Genomic DNA, 22,160 nt, shown 5'->3' on the forward strand with positions numbered 1-22,160 from the left:
AGGGATTCTATGGAGATTTGGAAGCATTTTGTGAAGGGAATAGCTCTCAGTAAGAATAGAAAACAAACTTTCTTTTTCATAAGGAGAAAAAGATAGGTGATTTTAAAAGTAATTTTATTCCTTCCACTGTTATCAGGTAGGATCTTATTAAAGTGAATCCTTAAAGATACCCCTGCTATGGAGACTTTAAAGAAAGAATATAAACTCCCTAATGGTTTTTGGGGACCATGTCCTAAGATCTCTTTCGAATCTAACAATCTGGAACTTCTTAATGCTTTGTCTGTAGCTTCCCAATGGTAATTTATATTCATTCTTATGATCCCTTAAGGGAGAAAGAGAAACCCGCAGAGAATCTCTTTGCTTAGATGAGGACAATTTTTGTAAATACCACATTCCTATCTGTGATAAAAGAGATTCGATAGCCTTCCAGTGATTCTTCAGTATTTTGTCCACCCCTTCCTCACATGACTTGCACCATCATTGGCTTCATTTCCTGTCTTATTCATGAAAACCTCCAAGGGGCAGTGCAGTCAACCACAAGATCACTGACTCAGTTCAATGAAGACACATCTCCTTTTCACGTTTATTTCATTTTGCTTTAAGATCACAGAAGAGCAGAGCATTCATACGTGTAAAGTAACAGAAGAGAGAAACAGAATTTAAATACATTTTAAAAGAAAGGAAAAAAAAGCTTTTTTTAATTTTAATTTTTTTTTTTTTTACACACACTGCGCTTTTTATTTTCCTTCACAGAGCTAGTATCCAGGGAAAAAATCCATCCAATAAACAAAAATAAACTTTGAACAACAAAAAGCCCAAATAAAAAATGGCCATGTGTTTGTATCATCAAGGAAAATTTCTGTTTATGTCTACAGGGCTGAAAAAAAGGAATATATTTATATATATATATATATATTTATATGTATATAACACTGTTAATAAGGAGAATTCTAACCAAGAGCAGGATTTATACACCCTTCAGTAGAGCAGTGAGAAGGAAGGGGTGGAGAAGTGTGGGGGGAGAGAAGGTGGAGGTTTGTCCCGTGCTTCTCTCCCCCTACATTTTTTTTTTCCATTTAACCTTCCCCCAATCCCAGTGAATACTTAGGGAGCAGGACCTGGCCATAATCACCAGGATGAACCATTTACATTCTCTGGTGAAGAGCAAAGACTTAGGGAAGTGGGTCCAGAAAAGGCTACAGATAAGCTTAGAATTACTGCCACGTGCCATGAAGCTAACAGTTTCGTATATTTTCTTCATTTTGCAAGAAGCAGATTTTTACTCTGTGCCTGGCTTTACATAGAGAAGGCTTGTACAGAGAAGAATGTAGCTGTAAGAGTAGATCCAGGAGCACCACTCAAAGAGACACCTCTGAAACAACCATGGAAATGGGGAGTTGTCCTATGGGCAGGCCATTCATCCATTTTAAAAAGCTTCCTAAGTAGTCTAAGCACATCACATACCCTCATCTACATCAAGTGATATTAATGCTGGGAAGTCATGAATAATCCCTGGTCCTCAGTACATAAGAGACTCAGAGTCTTTCTGTTCTCCTAGGCAATGAATGAAAAGCTACCGTTGGACAGATGCTAAGTTGAGCCTCCAGGATAGTGTGGGGCTACACTTTGATGGGTTAAAACAAGTGGGCTTGTGCTGAATCCATCCAGAACATGGCACAAGAAAGCAATTCCTCATTAACAGCCTGAGAAACATCATTTCTGTATGCCTTCTTCTCAGAGAACTTAACAGAGAACTTGCACATTTGATTCTGGCCTTCACAACAACTCTTACTATATTCAATTCTGTAACCTCCTCAAGTGTGTTTATTTTTGTCCTATTTTCAACTTGTCATCTTTAAATGGTATCGACTTGTACTTTTTAAAAATGAGGCTTATTTTCTCTCCATCTTCTTGCTTGACTTCATAGGCTATAAAGTCAAGTTTAGGGAAAACTTTTGCCATGAGAAATTCCTTCCAAAAACAAAATGTATTGTCTTGCCTGTTTCTCACAGAACAGCCTTTTAAACCTGCCTGAGACCACATGCTTACTACCATCAGCACAAGCAAAAAGTTTTCAACGACACACATTTACTGTAATGAGGCACTTGGCCCAGGATGAGAAAAAAAACTGACGTTTCCTGTCATATGCACAACATCCTCACTTGTTCCATGCATAACACTCAATCTGGTTATTTCCCTTCTGAAAGGTTATTAGAAGAGAATTCAAACGTTAGATTATATATTATAAGGAAACAACTCCAGCTATTTCAGTGCCTTCAGTATAATCTGGATGTGTCCTTTCTCTACATTGCTAAGAAGTTTTGATCAGAAGAGAATTTTAGAACCAGTCCAGGGACCCTGTATTCTAGAAGGTTTGGCTTTTGAAATGGAGATGATGGAATGATGGTTCTGAGAAAGGAAGCTGGTATAGAGGCCTACGTGGAGGTGATACACAGCTGCTTGGAATAATCAGCTGAATACATCTTATATGATTATTAAATTCTTATTCAGGATCAGAGTTTAGAGATGACAGAGGTCTTAGAGATGTCATCCAAATTCCTTACTTTCAGGATGAGAACACCAAGTCTCAGGAAGGCTAAATGGCTTGCTTGAGGTCACCTAAGCTTGTTTGTGGCCAGACCCAAGGCTACAGTCCAATTCTTTTAACTTTCTGCTTGACCTTAAAGTTGCCATTTATCTTGGGTAAAGGAGTGTAATGTTTAAGTGTAATGTTAATTTGACCTAAATTTCTTTCTATAACCGTCCATGCAGAAAGTTCATGTGATCCCCAAAGTCATCTCTTTGATGACTTTTTGTGGTTGTTCAAATTGTAGAAACTCTCTCTCTCTCTCTCTTAAACACATCAGACCCTTCAGAAAGACCGTTCAGAATAGGTAGGTCTATTAGATTAAGTAAAAGTAGTTATTTTCTAGGGTAACTTGGCAAGATGTTTCTCAAGGATAGAACATATTTCTTATATCCCACGATTTCTTAGAATCAAGATGGCAAAGAAGATTTCCCGATGTCTTTGCTCGATGAGAAATAAAAACAGTAATATTTTGCTCACCACGCTGTGGGTGACTTGGACCTATTGAAAGAAGCCATCTTAGATGATCGGTAAGAAGTAACAAGAAGACACTGGGAATTGATGCAACAGACACATGAGCCCTTAAAACTCCTTCCTCTTTATTTCCTCATTTCCCTTGCTTTGGGGTCAGGTGAGACAACTATGGCTGCAGTTGGGGGAAACTCCACTTAGTTCCTGTGGGAACAAAGAGGTGGCTTCCTGAGGCTTGAGCAGGATGTGAACCTTTAATAGTTCCTGTGGGTCTACTTCCTTTCGCTGAGGCAACCTTCTTGTTTGGGACATTAGTCATCCTCCTTCCCATTCTGACCTGTGAAATGCTTCAGTTTTTATTTATTTTTATTTGATTTTTTTTCTTTAAGATTCACAGATTTAGCTGAACTTGGGCACTGCATGAAAAAATGAAGTTTACATCGTTTATATTATGTACATAAACTAGTGATTTACATTGATTTACACATGATTGGTGCCTAATTTATTAATCAGCACACAGTATGTAAATGCACTGAAAGGAAATCAAGATTTTAAAATAAGTTTTCCATAATATCCATAAACATTTGCACTGGTGTAAATGTTAAACCTAAACCTAACGTTAACACCAGCTTCCTTGCCAAGAGGAAAGTGATGTACATTGCTGCGTGAAAACAAATTCTTTCTTGAATTTCAGTTGGCCACATTTGACAACACAGCTACATGCAAATGAGAATAGTTTACTTCTCTTCTGCTAGTATGCACATAAATGTAAACTCCATTTTGCATTTAGTGAGATGTTTACAGATATAATGTCAACTATGACGGAAAATTTACATCACTGGGGCAAATGTAATCTTTGGAAGAGAAATATTTTAAGTATGTAAGAAAGAAGAAGGCTTCCTGAACTGAATTTACATTTCTTAATTTAGGGTCCTATCTCACTATTTTTGTGGTATGTTTCACATTTGTCTTCAAAATATTAATAATTTTCATAGGTCAGATATAGCACTGCACTTATATTTCTATAAAAAACGATAGTTATTGGTGACCAAGACTAAATCCAGGCAAATAAGTTATGAAGATGAAGAGAAAAATAAGGCCATGGTTAATCCCATGGAACTTGGTCCACAAACAAATTCCTTTTAAACAAATAATTACAAAGTGGAAAAAAAATGGGGCTCTCTATCTTTCTAAATGAAGCATAGCTCTCTTTTTTTGACCAGATTCAGTTCTTTTCTTCCTTTTAAGTTTAAACCATCATTCTAGATTTGTCTTATAATACATACAATATTGTAAATATAGCATCTGTAAAGATAAGATTAAAAAAAATACATACACATATATATTATTTTTCCACAAATAATTCAAGGCCTGCAAAAAACAAAAGGAGGGATTCTGGGAGACAAGTCAATAGAAACAGTCAAACCACAACCAACCTGGGGATGGAAAATGTGACTCTGGAGTAGTTAAGAAGCTAACAACTTGGTAGGTAATAACTCAAATAATTTCATGCTGAGGAGTTTAGTTTTTGTGTGCAAAGGAGGTAAGTCCATTTTTGGAGGAGAAACAGATTTTTGTTTCTCTCCCCAAGAACATGAAAATCACGAGTACTTTTACAAGGTCTCTATGAATAGCCCCAGTTGACTGAATATGTAGTAAAAAATGCCCATGGCAAGGGAGAAGTCTGTCTGACTTGGAAGAGAAGGCAAAGGTCAATAGGACATTTCTTCCCCATGAGAAAGCACAATGTTTCCCCTAAGCCTTAGTTCTTTTAAGGGCAGAGGGATTTGATGTCTCAAAACAAGTAAGACTTTCCTCCAACAAGGCAACACCTTCTGATGAACGATTGCACAGAGGATATAATTCTGCAGTTGTAAAACCTAGGATAGTTCTCATTCTTCAGGAAGTGCCCTTGGTCAAGGTCATTTCTGCATTTGTTAACTGAAGGTCAGATCTAAGGATTTTAAGAATGGTGGAGTGTCGTTTTGCATACAAAGGACATGAAAGATATTAGTCATTCAGATTAATTGATGAATTTCGCTCCTCTCATGGTATTGTTTTCAACCAGTTGGTTCTTTTCAGTGCAGGGTTTCAAGTTTTGACTACCAACGGACAAGATTCTTGAAGGGATTTATAGCAATATGATGAACTAAATTCCAAGAAGTCCCACGTTCAGACTCAATTTCTTGGTGTAAGTCCTCTGGCTCCTGCCTTTTTTCTGACCTTCCTCCAAACTATGTTCTCCTCCATTCTTCACATTGCTTACAGACATTCTCAAACCTAGGAGATTTCTGGGGCCAATGTTTGCTCTGAAACAGGACCCAGGACAAATGTTTTTAAATTCCCAGATCCTGCCAGAGATATATGCAAACACCACAATATTCAATAAATGTTTAATTATGTTTAATATATGTTCCATTATATTAAAACTCAGGGAACAAATGGTGCTGACAAGGCAGACATTCCTTTCAGTGGAGAATCTCCTTCCATAAAACCAAGACCTTGTCCTTATGATAGGGTGGAGACAATAAGAAATCTAGGTGTATGATTAAAATGTGTCACATGCCACAAGGATCTGTTCCTGAAACTGATACTAAACTGAACTCCTACTACTTTTCTTTTCTTTTATATCTTTAAATTAGCGTGAGTTCCTCTTAAGCTTCCACTTAGGGATGTGACTGGCTCTTCAATATATGGGGAACATTTATCATCAAGGATGATAAACTTATATTCCTGTACTAAGACCAAAATGTTAGAGAAATCCCCGATTGTCAATAAATTGATGCTGGATAGGAATATGGCTCACCTTCCCTATATTTTAGTAGCTACTTTCTTGGATAAGAATTTCTGTCCTATGCCAGGATCTGCCACAAATACTCTTATCCATCCTCAAGCCCAATTTGTTTGCCCTTCTGTTTCATGTCTAAGCGGCAAAATCACAAAAGAAGGCTGGTAATAAGCTTTCTAAAACAAACAACAGAATCCCCTAGAACAGATTTAAAATGTTGCTCATCAAAGAGATCATTACCTTCAAAGACAAGGCTCATTGCCAAGAGCCTTTAATTAATAAATTCTATCAGAAATTTCAAATCCTCCCCTTTCTTTCCTTCCCTCTTTCCTGTCTCCTCTCTTTGCCTCTCCCTTCCTCCCTTCCTTTCTCTTTCTCTTCCTTTTTCTATTCGCAGTTAGGAAGTTTCCTGTTTTATAACATGTGACAGCTATTTTTCAGGTTCCAAAACTAGGTGAGGTACCATATTTGGCTTTTCTGAAATACATTCAGTTATGACCTCAGCAATAATCTTCTGTCTTTTCATAAGTTGAGCCATTTCCAATGCCTCCTATAGTCTAAGCGAAAGCAATGGTTGGTTTCCTGACAAAGATATTTACAGCCAGCTCTCTCTGCAAACTTTTCCTAAGAACATCCCGGTGCTGCAGTGATACCAAACGTTGTGGTATGCATACAATTTCTGCCTAAATTATTACAAGTTTCCCAGATCTTTTGATTAAGGAACTAACATTTCAGATGACTCTAGCTGATGTAAACTCAGACATCATAGCCCGCATAGTATCTTTCAGGAACTAGAAGCCAAAAGTGAGCAGGGAAGGTGGAATATATCCCAGTGGCCTGGCCTAGGATAATGATGAACCAGTATGAACAATGGTACTGCAAACATTATCAGTGGGGCAGAAGGGAGATCGTGCAAGCCACCAAGTAAAGTATTAGCTTGCAACATCAGGACAAAAATCTGCAAAGGAGCACAAGGAATGGATTCTTTCTTGTTATGGTCAATGCTCTGTACAGAGCTCTGCCCACATCTCCGCAAGATGAGTAGGGATGTGGGCATCTGTCTACTTTTCATGCCTTGCTCACTCTCCATATAGGAAACAATCTCTGCTCAGGGGAATCCATGGGCCAAATGCAGTGTTAGGTGAAGCTCAGGGAGGGGGCAAAACAGAGCTGCTTAGGATCTCCATGTGGCTCATCATCCTTTCATTGGGAGTTAACACTTGGAGACCTTTCTGCTTCTTGGGATTTACTCAACACATGCTACTCACTCCTGCAGCAAAGCAGGTCCAAGCCTGCAAAAAGCCAGGAAATATATGAATTCCTCAGACTCATGAAACAAGAGTGAAATCAGAAACCTTCTCTCCTAGGTCACCTCATTGACGTCACTGATTCTTTCTACTGTTTGCTCACCCCATCAATAGTAGGCACTTTCATTTACAGTGATATTCTGAGTGACTCTCGACTGGGTTCTGATGATTAGACTAGGAGGAATATGAGGTTCTGCCCTTAAAAGGGGCACAGCTTGGTGTGAATACACACTGATGTCATGTGACAGCCATGGAGGGGTGCTGGGGGGCTCTGCTCCATGCCTCCTTCTCCACCATGTCCCCCAGCAACTTGTCACAGCCGCGTCTCACAATTACAATGCGGGACAGTATCTACAGCACAATGAGTCTATGTACACATGGACCATTCCCTTGGCATGCTTTAGAGAGAGACACACACGCTCACATACTTGTATACCCACGTGAGAGCGAGAGGCTTGAGCACGCACGCACAGTGGAGAAAATTAAAATGGCACTTCCTAGCATTTGCGGCATGACTAGTGCTGGGGGTGGGGGAGCTGTGAAGAGAAGCAGCAGCCAGGGGGTTCGGGGGAGGGAATAAAACGGAGTATCTGGGATGGATGTGGAGGAGATAGAACACACTGAAGGGGGAGGAAATGGTCTTAAAAGTTGGGGAGATAGTGGAGGCAAGAAAGCCAGATAAAGGCTCAACACGGATTCCAGCATGGATTCCACTGATAGTCTGAAATGGCTACAAGTCAGCTCAAATGAAAAACAGAATAAAAAGATGATGGAAATATAGACACCAAAGGCAAGACCTTAGTTTTTCTTTCCCCACAGATGAAAAAGAATGAAGGAAGGATAAAGTGTGTGTGTGTGTGTGGGGGGGGGGGGTTAACATCCATCTGATACTTCTTCACTTGTCTTATTTTTACAACATCCGGGTGTCCTTAGCATGATGTGGTCTTTATATAGAATACATTTGCAACGATATACACATATCCTTGTAGAACTTTTCCCACCCTGATTTACTGAAATTTTTATTGATGGACTTAAAATGGTTTTAAATATATTTTCTTCTTCGTTTTCTTATTTCCCCCTCCATTTATAAACACACAAAGTTGTGAAATAAACAGTCTCCCCCCATCTTGCTCTCTCTCTCTCTCTCTCTCTGTATCCTGTGTAACGCATTTCTGTGTGTTTTTTAAATTATTTTAAAATTTTTATTCTATTAACATTTGCTGAGAAGGCAGAGCAGAGATGCTGCCAGCAGCCACAGTGGTACGGCCAGACTGATGGATCCATTTATTCCTCTCACCGACCCAGGCCCTGCAGTGCAAAAGAGAAAGAAAAGAGAAGTTACATTCAGCCCGCTCTATGTCACAGCTGACTGCTGACAGTATCAGAGGTAAGAATGGCTGCGCCTCAAAGTCAGTGCTTGTGTACAGCCCAGGAAGGGCTCACAGTCTTTCCTAAATCCTTCTCCTTGAGTTCTAAGTATCTCAAGGGGTATCAGTGGTTGAAATACATTTGAATACAAACTACTCTTGCTGGAGAAGGCTATCGCTGATGTGTCTGCTGGTGCAGTGGGCTCCTCTTCACCCAACCTCTTCTTGCATGCTGTGCCCTGCATAGCACTGTGATGCCAGAACTCATTAAGATTCCAAGCACTGGTGAGGATCCTTCAGCAGCCAGACACGGGCTCCTCCAGCTGATTCATCACAGGATCTCCATCAATAAAACATAGAGCCAATCCGAAACTCTCATTTCTCAGGGGGAAGCAGTAATTATTTATTTGTTAATGGGGAGGGGAACTGTTTCCAAGGAACATTTATGGCTGGATGGCACCTTAGCTGTATGCTAGAAGATAAGTCAACTCCTTGTAGAGTCTTAAGAGGTTGCAGGAGATCATCTGGTCCAAATTCTTCATGTGACACTTTAAAAACTCAAAAGCAAAAGCAACCACAAAAACCACCACCACCACCAGCAGCAAACCTAGAGAGGTAGAGAGGCAAGTCCAAACCAGAAGCAGAACTGAGATTTGAACGTGCCCAGAATTCACCCTGGAATGGCAGTCTATGTTGTTTCCCACTGTCACCCGAATTTTCCCAACATGGATATGATTTTGGGGACGTGGGTCTGGATCTAAGAGGGAGATGGGAATGGAGAGGAAAGTGGAGAAGGGATTTGTGTAGACAGAGAGAAGAGAATTGGGGCAGAAAATGTGGGTCCCATGAGCTTGTCCCCTATGCTTTGTTTGCTCCATTTTCTCCTTTTGTATAGTTCTGTTTGTATAGATCCATTACAAGAAGAAAATCTCGGTATTTTTCACACAGAGATTTTTAGATTTAAGGTTGTATGCTTAGACAATGATGTTCAAAAGAGAAATCAACGTGACTAATTATGGGTCACTTTGCAGTTCTGAGGTCACATATGCAGATCAGTGTGTGTGAATGAAGGTGCATGTGAGTGTGCTGTGTGCCCATGCGTGTTTAAACCTATGATGGTTTTCAAGTGCAATAGAAGCATCCTCTGGTGTGCACATGTTTCCAAAATTGTCTACAACTATATCAGATCAGATGTAAGATAACAGGGAAAATGTTGAATTCAAGAATGTTCTAATCTGTGTTCTATATAAATAATAGCAACAACATCAACCGAACAAAACCAACAATTACACAGCACTTGTTACCAGGTATTGTCAGAAATGCTCTACCAATCTAAGCATATAACCATGCTACGAGGTAGGTATTATAATGGACCCTTTTCCACAGTGAGATAATAAGAGGCACAGAGAGGTTAAATCTACAGCACAAATTCACACAGCTGGTGAGCAGAGGAGCTGAGGCTTTTACCCGGGCAGCTGGCTCCTGTCTTTGCCCATCACCACTGCAGAGTGGTTACACGGGGAAGGAGTGACAGTGAGTCTCCTGTCAAATCAATTTTGGGTTCGTTTAAAACAAGAGCCAGAACAAACAAAACAACACGGAGGCAACCATTATCTTGGAACAAGTGATTTTCAATAGAATATTTTTGACTAGAATGTTTTCTTGAGAATATTAAAAACATTACTTAATATAAAAATATGAAGATATACAAACTGTGAACAGCATAGTTATAAAGTAAGTATAAAATAAGTATAAAATATAAAGTATAAAACATAGTATAAAATAAGCTTTATTATCTGGAAAGCTATGGAAATGCAGAGTAAACAATTTAAATATTCAATCAGTCAATTCTGCAGTTTTCTGAATGGCTGTAGGATCATATTAATAAAAGACACTTTTGCTACCTTCATGTTTTCATGAGGAATTTAGGCTCAAGAAGATTATGTGTGTGCATAAAGTACCTGATGGTAATTGTTGCCCGGGCACTGGAATACAAACATTTGGAGTCTCAGCTCAATGCCTTTCCTTAACCTACCCTCCATGCCCTTCACCACCACCATTTTTGGCCTTTGTGACCTTTAAGCTCTCTCAGTGGGCACTCTCCAGGCCTTCTGGCCAGATGGCAATGGATTTCCCCATCATTTTAATTCCTCTGTATGCTTTAAATGGCATGAACTCTATGGCACATTTGTTTGGATTAGTGTTGTCTGTACAGCTTCCAAAACAGAGAAAGACTATACACAAATTGAGACCATACAGGACTAAACAAAAATGATTTTTGTTTTGCCTTAGGGATAGGGTGAAACAGAAGGATTTTACAAAGAGTTTAATTTTGCTTATTTCCTTAATCTCATTTTTAGTGCTGCGACAGGCTAGATTATCTCTCAGACATCTTGGAGTTGAGTAGTAACTGGGGAAGTCTAAAAACCCTAGTCTTAACACTTTATTTGAAAAGCAGTAAATATTTGAGAAAGCAAAAAATTCCATCATTGAAAAACATGACATATACATATATGGACCTAAAGAAACATGGTCACATATAACATACTTGCTAATGTATGTACACACATACATATGCAGATACAAAGAGAAGTATATATGTTATGTGCGTACTCATATATATACATATGATATAATGTACATGTGTATTATTGGTCTTTTAATACATGTAATTGAGAATTGGCTGTTACTTTCACATGCTAGTCTATGATATATATAGGAATCCCAGTATGACTGTGTTAATAATCTTTAATTTTATCCTTAGTAGAATTATTATTATATATTTGAAATGCATTTTGTGGATCTATTAAAGATATCTTCATCTCTATCAATTATTATTTATTAAGTGCTCTCATATAACTGTTTGATGTGCTTATATGACATGCTCTTTTCATAATTGGTTTTGAGAGTAAATAAATAGCTTGAAAAAAATGCACGGGTAAATGAATGAGAGTTGGAGAACCATCACAAGTGTGTATGCAATTATAGATATATATGACTGCATAGGAGACTACTTCAGTTAATGGCTATTTCAGGGAAGAATAATCAGCAAAATCATTAATTACATTTTAGTTCATAGTTATGAAATTTCTGCTTATTTGTGAAAATGCAAATGATAAATCTTATTTCCCACACCAGATGGCCAGGCTCAGCAAGTGCTTTTATATACTGACAGATATAATGAAAGCAAGAGTCTGTAAACATAAATTAGCCTTAAGAATAGATGAGCAAATAGAACCACAATTCAAAAATTGCTACATGTTTTTCATACAACAGACAAAAATCATGTCTTGGCAGTTGGGCACATTCTATATGTGTTTATGTATGTGTGCATACACTTATATGTGTGGTATCTCGTAAGCATGCAATAAATGGTAGCATCATCATTATTGCTATTAACTATAGAAGGTTGGATGACAGAAAGGCATGAAATACCTCTGAACCAAAGGTATTGGTTTGTGAATTGGGTCAAGGCTTTTAAAGTTTGACCTGATGGGGCAAAATTCAGCTATAGCAAGATTGAGAATCTTGAGTCAACACACCAGGTCAAGGTTCTTGACCCCAGGACAGGATGATAAGTGAGACTCTGTATCAGCATGAATGCTGGACTGCACTTTGTCACAACAATGTTTTTAAAGGGAATTTGTGATTAAGGACAAGGTTGATAAAACATCCTGAAATTGCAGGATATGTGGGTTTTTGGCAAGTCTCTATGATACAGATCTGATGCAGGATACTCTGCCAATTGATTTGTCTTTCAGTAAAATCTCAAAGAAAGTACAAGGTGATTTTCCAACACCTGCTTTAGAGGGCATACACTTGGGGATGCTTTATGATTCAAATCTAGCCAGTGCATTTCTGTTGCTTCTCCTGAGTACTTAGGGCTCATTTTCCTGAATGTAGGACTAGATTTATTCAAAATAATCATTCTTTAAAAATTAATCATTAATCACAGCCTCAGTGATCCTTGGGCATTCCTTTCAGCCACTAAGGCATCAAGGTCTATAACGATTTTATTCCTGTTTTCAGCCACAAAAGAAAAGAAAGAAGACTAGGTGAGTTTAAGTTTGAATTCTACTTAGAATTATTAAAGGCTGACCGAGTGACTGAGAATAAAACAAAAACTCAGACAAAATATAAGACAACTGTTAAGCAAAGGAGAAAAATTATCTACATCTCTCTTAGATATTATCCGGATATGCAGGCTAAGGCACTTCCCCGTCCTGGGAAGCCATGTTTAAAGGAAAGCCTGATAAGATTGACTCTGGCGCCACCTGCTCTCCACGTTCAGCCAGTACAGCTTCCTCTGGGTGAATGAATTGGGGGATTAAAGTTTATAATCTCCAAGCTGGAGACTTGAAGAGGGGATATATTGATGTTTAATTTGAACAGTGTACCTTAGAATTAAATTTGGGCTTCACCTACAAGTGAGTCTTGGATAAGCCTGAAGTATTTTCACAGTAACGTCCATCACATCTTTTCCATCACAACAGCATCAAATATTTTGGCATGCAAAATTTTGAAATTTTAGGCTAATGCTTAGAATCCCTTTGGGTGACACTAGGAATTTATCTCAATGGTCTTTGAAATAAAACCCTATGCCCAATTTCTCCATCCATACCAGCCCCCTGAAGAATCATATGTTCATTCCATTAACACTAACCACTTAAAATTCAAATGTAATTGATAATCATGGCATTGGGGAAAGAATAAGGTCTGAAGGGGACAGGAGTTTACACTTTCTTGCACCAAATGATCTTGGTACAATGTATGTACTTCTGATGTCCTCTTCCCTGCTGCCTCCTGTGAAGATTTGTTAGAGCTGGCCATACACAAGGTGCTGAACCTTTCCTGGGAGTAAGCAACAAAGGCTCCATAATTTTTAATGTTTATTTATTTTTGAGAGAGAGAGAGAGAGACAGAGACAGAGAGAGAGACAGAGAGACAGAGAGACAGAGTGTGAGCAGGGGAGGGGCAGAGAGAGAGGGAGACACAGAATCCAAAGCAGGCTCTGGGCTCTGAGCTGTCAGCACAGAGCCCAATTCAGGGCTCGAAATCACAAACCATGAGATCATGACCTGAGCCAAAGTCAGACACTCAGCTGACTGAGCCACTCAGGTTCCCCAAAGGGCCCATAATTTCTGTGGCTGTTGGTCACTAGTAGGGTCTAAGTCCCACAATAATAGGTTTTCACTATTGAGAAGGACCTTGGCTATCTCATAGCCTTTGAGACTCAGAGAAGAAAACATTTTCAGGTGAGACAATTACCAATCCAAGTGAGTGGTCATGAGAACTTAAGAAGGGTATGTCTGGCCATGCAGCTTTCTCTGTGACTCTGGTCTGGGGATAGACTCTGTAAGGATTTCTGTTGGATTTCTAAGGAGGGTGCCTCAGAATTGGTAATTGTTTGCGTTTCATGAAGCTTTAACTTGATTGCATTGTCTTTGTAGGGAGACCTGGGTGATTTTTGTGCCACGAGGCTGGCTGATGGAGGCATGTGGAGTAGTTCCTGGGAGACCGCAGCAGACTGGGTGTACTGAAGAAAGGGGAGGTTATCTGAAGACCTGGGAGAACACTGAGTCAGGAGAGAATATTAAGTGTTCAAGAGCTTCATATTAGGAAACACTACTCTATTTCCTTTAGCAATGTATCCATTTTAATAGGCAACAAGAGACAGTAAAGTAGGCTCTATATTTTTTCTGAGAGCCCAGTCATTGGACAGTGAACATTGCCAAAAGTGCAGATCTGCAAGAATTAACCACGGCCACACATGGAAAGTGGGAGAGGGCATAACTTGTTCAGTTCCAGAGATTTAAAAATAAATAGCTATCAAGAGCAATATAGGGGTTATGGGCTTTTTGTGAACGAGAAAGTTTGCAATTTGGGAAACATAGTGGCAAATACGTTATGAAAATTATTATCACAAACTATTGAGATGAAATGAACTCAAGTGTATAAGACCCCAATATATGGCTATGAAATCTTAATTTTAACATATAGAAGATATTCTTTAACATATAGAAATAAGAGCCATACCTTTTTGCTTGAAGTGCACGGTGGTGCCAATTTCTAAAAAAGAAACATTTAACAAAACAAAAAACAGATAAAAAAATTTTTTTTTATCAACTGAAAATAAGCACAAAGGTAATCTGGTACTCTCCACTGAAAGGAGAATGGGACAAAAGGTAGAAAGAACATTCTAATAGAAACACATACTGGTAGAGATTGAAAGAAAGGCTCATGGAAAGAGATGGTTTTGTTGGAACAAACGTGCAGTCGGAGGTGGCAAAAACAATTTCCAACTACAAATATTTGATGTTACATATGTGTATAGACAAGTACAAGAACTCTGAGAATGGCAGGTAAAAGTACTCTTGACTGCAATTTAATGGAATGATGGAATGTGTCTAGCCTCTGATCCCATCCTGGCATTTTGTCCCTGGTTGGTTCCTCTCAGGCCAATCGACCTTCATATTTTTCTTCTAACTAAATCCATTCCAACTTTAGAACTTGTGCACATGCTGTTTCTTCTGCTTGGAATGTTTCTCCCCCAGATCTCTGAATGGCCCAGGCAGTCACTTCATTCAGATTTCTGCTGAAATGACCCAACTCAGGAAGGACTTCTCCCATCACCTTATCAAAATGGTACCCTCTGTCACTTTCCATTCTTTTACCCTGATTTATTAATGTTATTAACACTTATCCCTACTTGGTATCATTGTATACATTTCCTTATTTGCTTGGTTAGAGTTTATCTCCTCCGCTAGAATATATGTTCCATGAAGGCAGAAGCAGTGTATGTCTTGTCAATTATTGTATCCCTGTGCCTGCATTAGAGTCTGACATTCAGTATGTGTGCAATAAATACTTGTTGAATGTGTAAATATCAGGGTTGGAAGAGCTCATACAAGTCAAATACTTGAATTCCCTTTTGACTATCTTTATCAACTAAACTAGAATACTATTTGATCTTTAGAAGTAAATATGGAAAATTTCCATAGGATACCACGTTGACTCACAGGACCAACTGAATGGTTAATTAGATACAGGAGTCCAAACCATGGCTGTGGGATATGGATTGTCTTCTCTGAAGATCAGGATGTAGCCCTGCACCCCTCAATGACATGCTTTCATGAAGGAAATAAACTGACTGAACTCTGAAGCTAAAGAGAGCCTTTTGAACTGGACATCCACTTACCTCATTTTCCTGCTTAAAACTTTTTCATGCTTTCTTGTGTCTTCCAGGATAAGGACCCAAATCCTTAGCATGGCACCTAGGACTCTACCCCTTCATCTCTCCAGCCTCATCAATGTCTGTCATCTCTGCATCCTAGCCCACATGCCTTCCTTCATTCTCCAAGGTATAATGTTTTTTTCTGTTGTAGGGCTGATGGCCCAATGTTATCACTACTAGAATTCCCACTTCTCCTTTAGAATTCATTTATAACTTCCACAGGGAAGGCTTCCTTAGTCCCCTTAGGAAAATTCAGTCCCTTTTTTTATAAGCTCTGCTCTCCTTCATAACACTCATCTCAGTTTTAATTTTAAATACATTTGTCTGAGGTTTTGAGTAATGCTTGTCTTCATTACTGGACTGTGAGTTCCATGGAGCAGGGGCTGTCTCTGCTACTGTCCCTTGTTGTAGTTTAGCCAATGCATGAAGGCACTCTGCATGCACAATGGGCCAAAACAGATTTAGAATTACTGAAATATGAGAGAAATAAATATATGCCAGGTATCCTCCTAACGGAGTCTCTGTTAAAACAACAGAGAGTCTGAGTAGCTAAATTATTACCCGATTTAACACAAAGGGGTCAGAACTTTAGAATTAGGTCTTCACAGTTCCTTGGGGTTCAGTGCAGTCTATTTCCTTCACAGATTTTCCATTTGTTTATCCAAAGGAGGTCACAAGGAGAAGTCCTCAAACAGCATACTGTTTTCTGGTTTTCTTATGATGGCTATAAGAAGGGCACAATTTTCCTAGAGTCTGAGATCTTGAAAATGTTTGGCTACAATTCAGCATTAGTGAAACTAGTATAAGCCAGGCTGTTCCTAACAGCAAGCTGTGTCTACGTGTAAGAACGGCTTTCCTAAACTCGTCAGATGTGGGTGGAGGGATCCTAGTGTGAATGTTCTTTTGAATTAGGATCGCTGGTGGACCTCCAGATGTACTTCTGAAGATGCTCAAAGCTATTGGCACCTGTCTTTCTGTCTTTGAAGAGTTAGTCTATTACTTGCACAAGTAATTGAAGTCTTCTGTATGGAAGCCCATACAGAAGGATGTAGAGAGAATTCTGCCCCTCTCCTAGCAGAATCCAGGAACTGTTGTCATTTTTACTCCAGAAGTGAAGCTAGATTTCATCAAGATATTAAGACAGTAGTCTCTACCTGTTGACCACACTGATCATCTGACCACTGATGTTTCAATTGTGTATTAAACATACTGCCACTAATTTTTCTAATATTCTTTGAAATAAATGCTTTGGCTTAAAAATTGTTGAAGAGGCACTGTAGAGAATGTACTTAATATAATGTGAGAAAACTGAGGCCCAGAGAGGCTAATTGGTTACCCAGGCTCACACAGAACAGAGCTGAGACTGAAATCCAGGGCTCCCACTTCTCCAGCCTTAACCCTGTCCCTTATTCTACAATTTCCCTCTGGTACTTTTGTGAAGGTAAGGCTATGTACCTATATAGCCTATATAACTCTAGGTTTATCATAGGATATTTACATGACTCACTCCCGACTGGGGACAGTTTGGCTCTGCTCTTGTGCAGAGTGAACTTCCCTTCTTTCTTTGGTCAAGCCTTCTAGTTTCTCATTCTTTAGAATTTGTAAGTATGCTGCAAGGTCATAGAGTGATTGCTTCTTGCCCAAAGAGGCCTAGCTCCCTAATGGAGCCATCTTTATATAAAGAACACTTAGTTCCCCCTGCTCTATCCCTGATCCACAGACCTTCTGGGATAATTCCAAGCAACTGTTCAGGAGCCTGGGTGGGCAGGAAGACCAACAGTCCTGCTCAAGCTAGAAAATATCACTAAACCTCTCTGTGCCTCAGTTTCATTATCTGTAAAATAAATTTAATTAACATGCTCCTTATAAATTTGTGCTATGGGTTAGATAAATTAATTATCATACTGTACTTGGAATGCTGCCAGATACATAGTAAGAGTTATTGTTATCAGATTTGTGGTAAAATCCTTTCTAGGGAGAACTTTCAGTGAAAGTTTGGTGGAAAAGAGAAAAATATATCTTAACAAGTAGGCCATGCCAGTGCAGATCCAAAGAACAGCAACAACAAAAGTCTACTGCACCAATACGGATGAACAAAACATTAACAGGTGTTAGCACACTGCAGTGGTAGGGAAGCAGAATGACTAGGCAGCGTGTTGGTCTGGAGAACTCCGGCAATATGCCTGGTTAACCAGTCAGTGACTCAGGCCTGGATAAGAGTCTACATGTCCTAAATATTTCTCTTAGGGATCAGAAACTCCCCTACTAATTGAAAAGAGTTATTAAAAGAAGGATTTGAAAACGTTGCTCCAATATTATACTCTATGAAGAAAAGCTCACAAAAAATCAGATAAAAAATATGCATTTGCTTGAAACACCTTTAAAAAGCAAACCAGCTTACCAATTAAATTTTAGGAAGCACTCCCTATTGCAATAGATAAACTGGTTTGTGAAATGCTAATGATCTTAAGACTTGGAATTCCATTTATCTTTAGGAAAAGAGAACAGAGTGCTTATTCTGTACTATTATTTCCTATTTATCCTCTTCTGTTGGAATAGAACCTTCCTTTTTGAGGAGCAAAACCCTGCACGTTTTGAGCCTGGCACTTTGAAATCCTGGTTGTGTGCTGCCATCTTGTGGTAATATAAAGACATATTCCTATGTTCTGCCTAAAGGAATTGCCTTTGTCCACCAGGTGGCAGTAGTGGGAAAAAATAAAAACTTTTTATCACTCAGAGCCAGCATGAAAGGTTACATTTCAAAAAGGAGTATTTCTTATTCTTACGGAAGAGAAAAAAAAAATATTTTTTTTTTGTCCTTAACAACTGAAAATGATTCTTCTTTTTGTAGTGCTAAGGTGATTCCAAATTCTTAAGTAAAACTGCCTTGACGGGCATATTATTTCTGTAGGGATTCCCTGGACACACTCATTAGAATACACTTGAAACCTATGATTTTTATACCTTTCAGGAAAACATCTTACCACACATCGACCCTGCTTTAGCAAATACACTTAACAAGTAAGCGTGACAACGCAGGTACAAAGAATAAAATAAAAAGATAAATCTACTGCAGCAATACAATGGACAAAACTTTGGGGGATTTAGTACAGAGAAAGTTCTAGAATTCTCTGGAAGCATTATTGCTACATGCTTAGACTTTAGCTCCGGCTGATGGAGTACAAGGAGACCGTGGGGGGGAAAGAATTTAATACTAGAGAAGGTAAGTGTTATGACACATTTACTTATGCTCATCCGTCTTTGACTTTTAATTTTCAGATTTTTAAAAAGTTTATTTATTTATTTTGAGAGAAAGAGAGATTGAGCAGGGGAAGGGCAGAGACAGAGGGAGAGAGAGAATCCCAAGCAGTCTGTGTGCTGACAGTGCAGAGGCCAACATAGGACTCGAACTCACGTGGGGCTTGAACTCAGGAACCCTGAGCTCATGAGCTGAAACCAAGAGTCTGACACTTAACCAACTGAGCCATCCAGATGCCCCTAACTTTACACCTAGCCATGTTAGACAAGCCTGCAACATTGGAAAGAGCCGATTCAGTCTCTCTAATTGGCATAGACCATGTCTTCCTTGTTTACTACTGTAGTCTCAGCTCACTATTTCTCTAGCATGGAGTAAGCGTCCAACAGATTTGCTGAATAAATGCCCATGCATAAATGAATGGATAGATGAATGAACAAATGAATGAGTGATTCAATCAATTAATACCTGAAGATCTATCCTAGCTGGGATTCTAGGTAAAGGAAGATTCTATTCTGCTTTAGGAACCATCATGCCCTAGTGGCAAGGCAAAATTATTGCTGAGAATTCAGGCATTTGAAGAGCCAGATGGGGCCAGGAGTTACTTTCATCAGTCCCCAAATTCAGGCAGGTAGAAGAATTTTTGGAGTGTTGACCTTTATTTAAGAATATCTTCCCAACTAATGAAAATTTAAATGTTGGAAGATAAAAACCCAGGCTTCTTTTTTTGTCCAAAGGCCAGAAGACTTATTCTTACCTCTTACCTTCTCATCTTCCATGATGTGGTAGGATTCATTTATTCATTCTCTCTCTCTTTTTCCCTTTTTCTCTCCCTTTCTTTCTCTCTCATTCTCTTCAGGAATTGAAGTCAGTGATATGAAGGTGAGAGAGATGTGTCATTGGAAACTCTAGAGTTTATACTTTGGAAAAATCCCTTATTGTCCTAGGTAATGTACAAGTCTGTGTTTATGAACGACTTTGGCATTTTTCCTTCTTTGAGTTCTATCTGGAAGAGAAGATGAGGGTACTACCAATCCATAAAGGGAAGAATTGATTTTCAGTGCTTTGACTCTCTGGACTCTTAACCACTTACCTCGAACCCGCTGCTTCTAAGCACTCATTCATTCCCAGCCATGTGTAGGATATACAGAGCTTTGGAGGTCTATGTTGTTTGTGCGGTTGTTCTAATTCCATGATTACTTGAACATAAATGGCTCACTTTTTAACCTGCCACAGCCATTTGAACAAGGAAACATTCTCTCCTCTGCTGTGCACAACTCTTTGTAGAAGGCCAGCCATCTGATATGCCTTAGGTTTTGAAAATGACATATGAGTTTGAAGATGTAAAATGATTAATTGCCCTCCCCCACCCCTGGTTCCCCACCATTCTGGGCCATCTAGTAAGACTGTATGTTCAGGAGACAGGGAAGGTCCAAATTCAATGGGGATCTTGCCCTCCAGTTGCCTGGAGAAAGTGAGAGAGACATGGGGTTAAAATCCTTAAGGGATTTAATAAAAGAAGTGAAGAAGATTCGATGCACTGTCTCATCTTCCTTCACTGATGCTGAACACCTGAAGCATAACACTTATAAGGTTCCTCGATGGGCACTTATGCTTTATGCGCTCTTTTACTTTTTGTCACTGTTTTGAAAAACAAAACCCTTATTATTATAGTGGCTTAAAAAGGGGATGTTTATTAATTCAATTTTCAAATACACTTTCAAGCTTAGACAGTTATTAATTTCTTTCTCGCAGGTTTCTCCGCTCAGAGGCTTTAGGCAACAGCAGCATCTACTTGCAAGTATTATTATTATTTTTTTTTTGACATAGAAAAAGATATGCCTGTGATTTCTGTTTAGGTTGTTGGAGTTTTTGATTATTTCCCACTTACTGTATTCATGTTGTACAACCCTTCATGCCTAATACCTCTGGAGTGATGTTCTCTGAGAACCACAGCAATGATTCTGGGTGTAGTTCAGGGGGAAAGGCCAAAATAGAGAAACAGGGCTAAACCTCAGCCTTAAGGCTATTCCCATTTTTTTTTTTATTTGTTCATTTTTTAAATAAGCTCTACACCCAATGTGGGGCTTGAACTCATGATCCTGAGATCAAGAGTCATATGCTGTACTGACTGAGCCAGCCAGGCATCCCGATTCCTGTTTTCTTAGTTCATAGGTGGACTATTATCCTAACTACTAAGAGAACATATCAAACTAGCTGGAAACTAGGGAGTTTTAGTATGTCATCAGTATTTGAGAAAGGAAGATGGCTTCCCTTAACTAGCTTCAGGTCATGAAAGGAATCCTACACTTTACTTTCAAATACTTGTAAGGGCTTTCCTCTTCACATTTGAACAGAAATGGACCTCACATGTTTGGTGCTATTTAGGAGTGAGTCGGAGCCCTAAATGTTGGAGCAGAATATTTGCCACCCTGGACATAGGGTAATAACTCCTTGTTAAATGAATACACAAACCCAAACCAAATGAAGGCTGATGTAATTTCTAATTGTATAATGTGAATAAAATATTTGAGAGTCATTTTTTATTCTCATCAATTAGTGAACAATTCTCTATAACCAAACGTTCTACAGTAAAGAGGATCAGAAATTTTTTTAAAGGTTATTACATTAAAAAAGACAAATTTATAAAAGGGGAATATTACTACACCAATTTAGAGACAGAATTGGTAAGCGCTCCCATATCTGGAAGGGGGGGGGCTATTACTGGAAATCCTGGAGGTGACACAAAGGAAATTTCTTATAGGACGAGTCAGGGTGGACTTGGATCTGGAAGAGATGTGAGTGAGCTGGCAGCTGTGGAGACAGCCCTGGCCCCGGGCAGGAGGGCTGGTCCTGAGCCTGCCCACGCTGTGAGCTTGAGCAAGTCAAGAAACACACTCAGCCTCAGAAAGGACAGAAAACAGAGAATGGCCTAGGTGTTTTAACTTAAACATTTTATAGTCTACTGACAGCTCACACCTCAGATGAAACATTTGTCTGTATCATATTAATGATATTATCTCTGAGGAGAGAGATATATGTAATCTTTATTTTCTTCTCTATAGTTTCATATATTTTCAAAACCTTCCATAATGAGAATGCCTAACACTTATTATCAGAATAGAAAATTATTTATAAAAGCAAAGAATT

General features: G+C 38.9%; 1 protein-coding gene across 2 annotated transcripts in view; it reads right to left on the reverse strand.

The window, feature by feature from the left end:
- Positions 1–554: 554 nt before the first annotated feature.
- LSAMP (limbic system associated membrane protein) overlaps positions 555–22,160 on the reverse strand; it is a 641,967-nt gene continuing 620,361 nt past the window's right edge. The window contains exons 8-9 of one of the 2 annotated variants that reach the window (XM_027060893.2): positions 14,557–14,589; positions 555–8,461 (exon numbers count right to left, since the gene is read on the reverse strand). In XM_027060893.2, the coding sequence (XP_026916694.1) occupies positions 8,364–8,461; positions 14,557–14,589 (131 nt within the window). In that variant the 3' untranslated portion in view covers positions 555–8,363. The remainder of the gene's footprint in view (positions 8,462–14,556; positions 14,590–22,160) is intronic. The other variant, XM_027060896.2, reaches the window with a different exon arrangement.

The sequence above is a fragment of the Acinonyx jubatus genome, chromosome C2 (genome assembly GCF_027475565.1).
Source record: "Acinonyx jubatus isolate Ajub_Pintada_27869175 chromosome C2, VMU_Ajub_asm_v1.0, whole genome shotgun sequence".
Lineage (NCBI taxonomy): Eukaryota > Metazoa > Chordata > Mammalia > Carnivora > Felidae > Acinonyx > Acinonyx jubatus.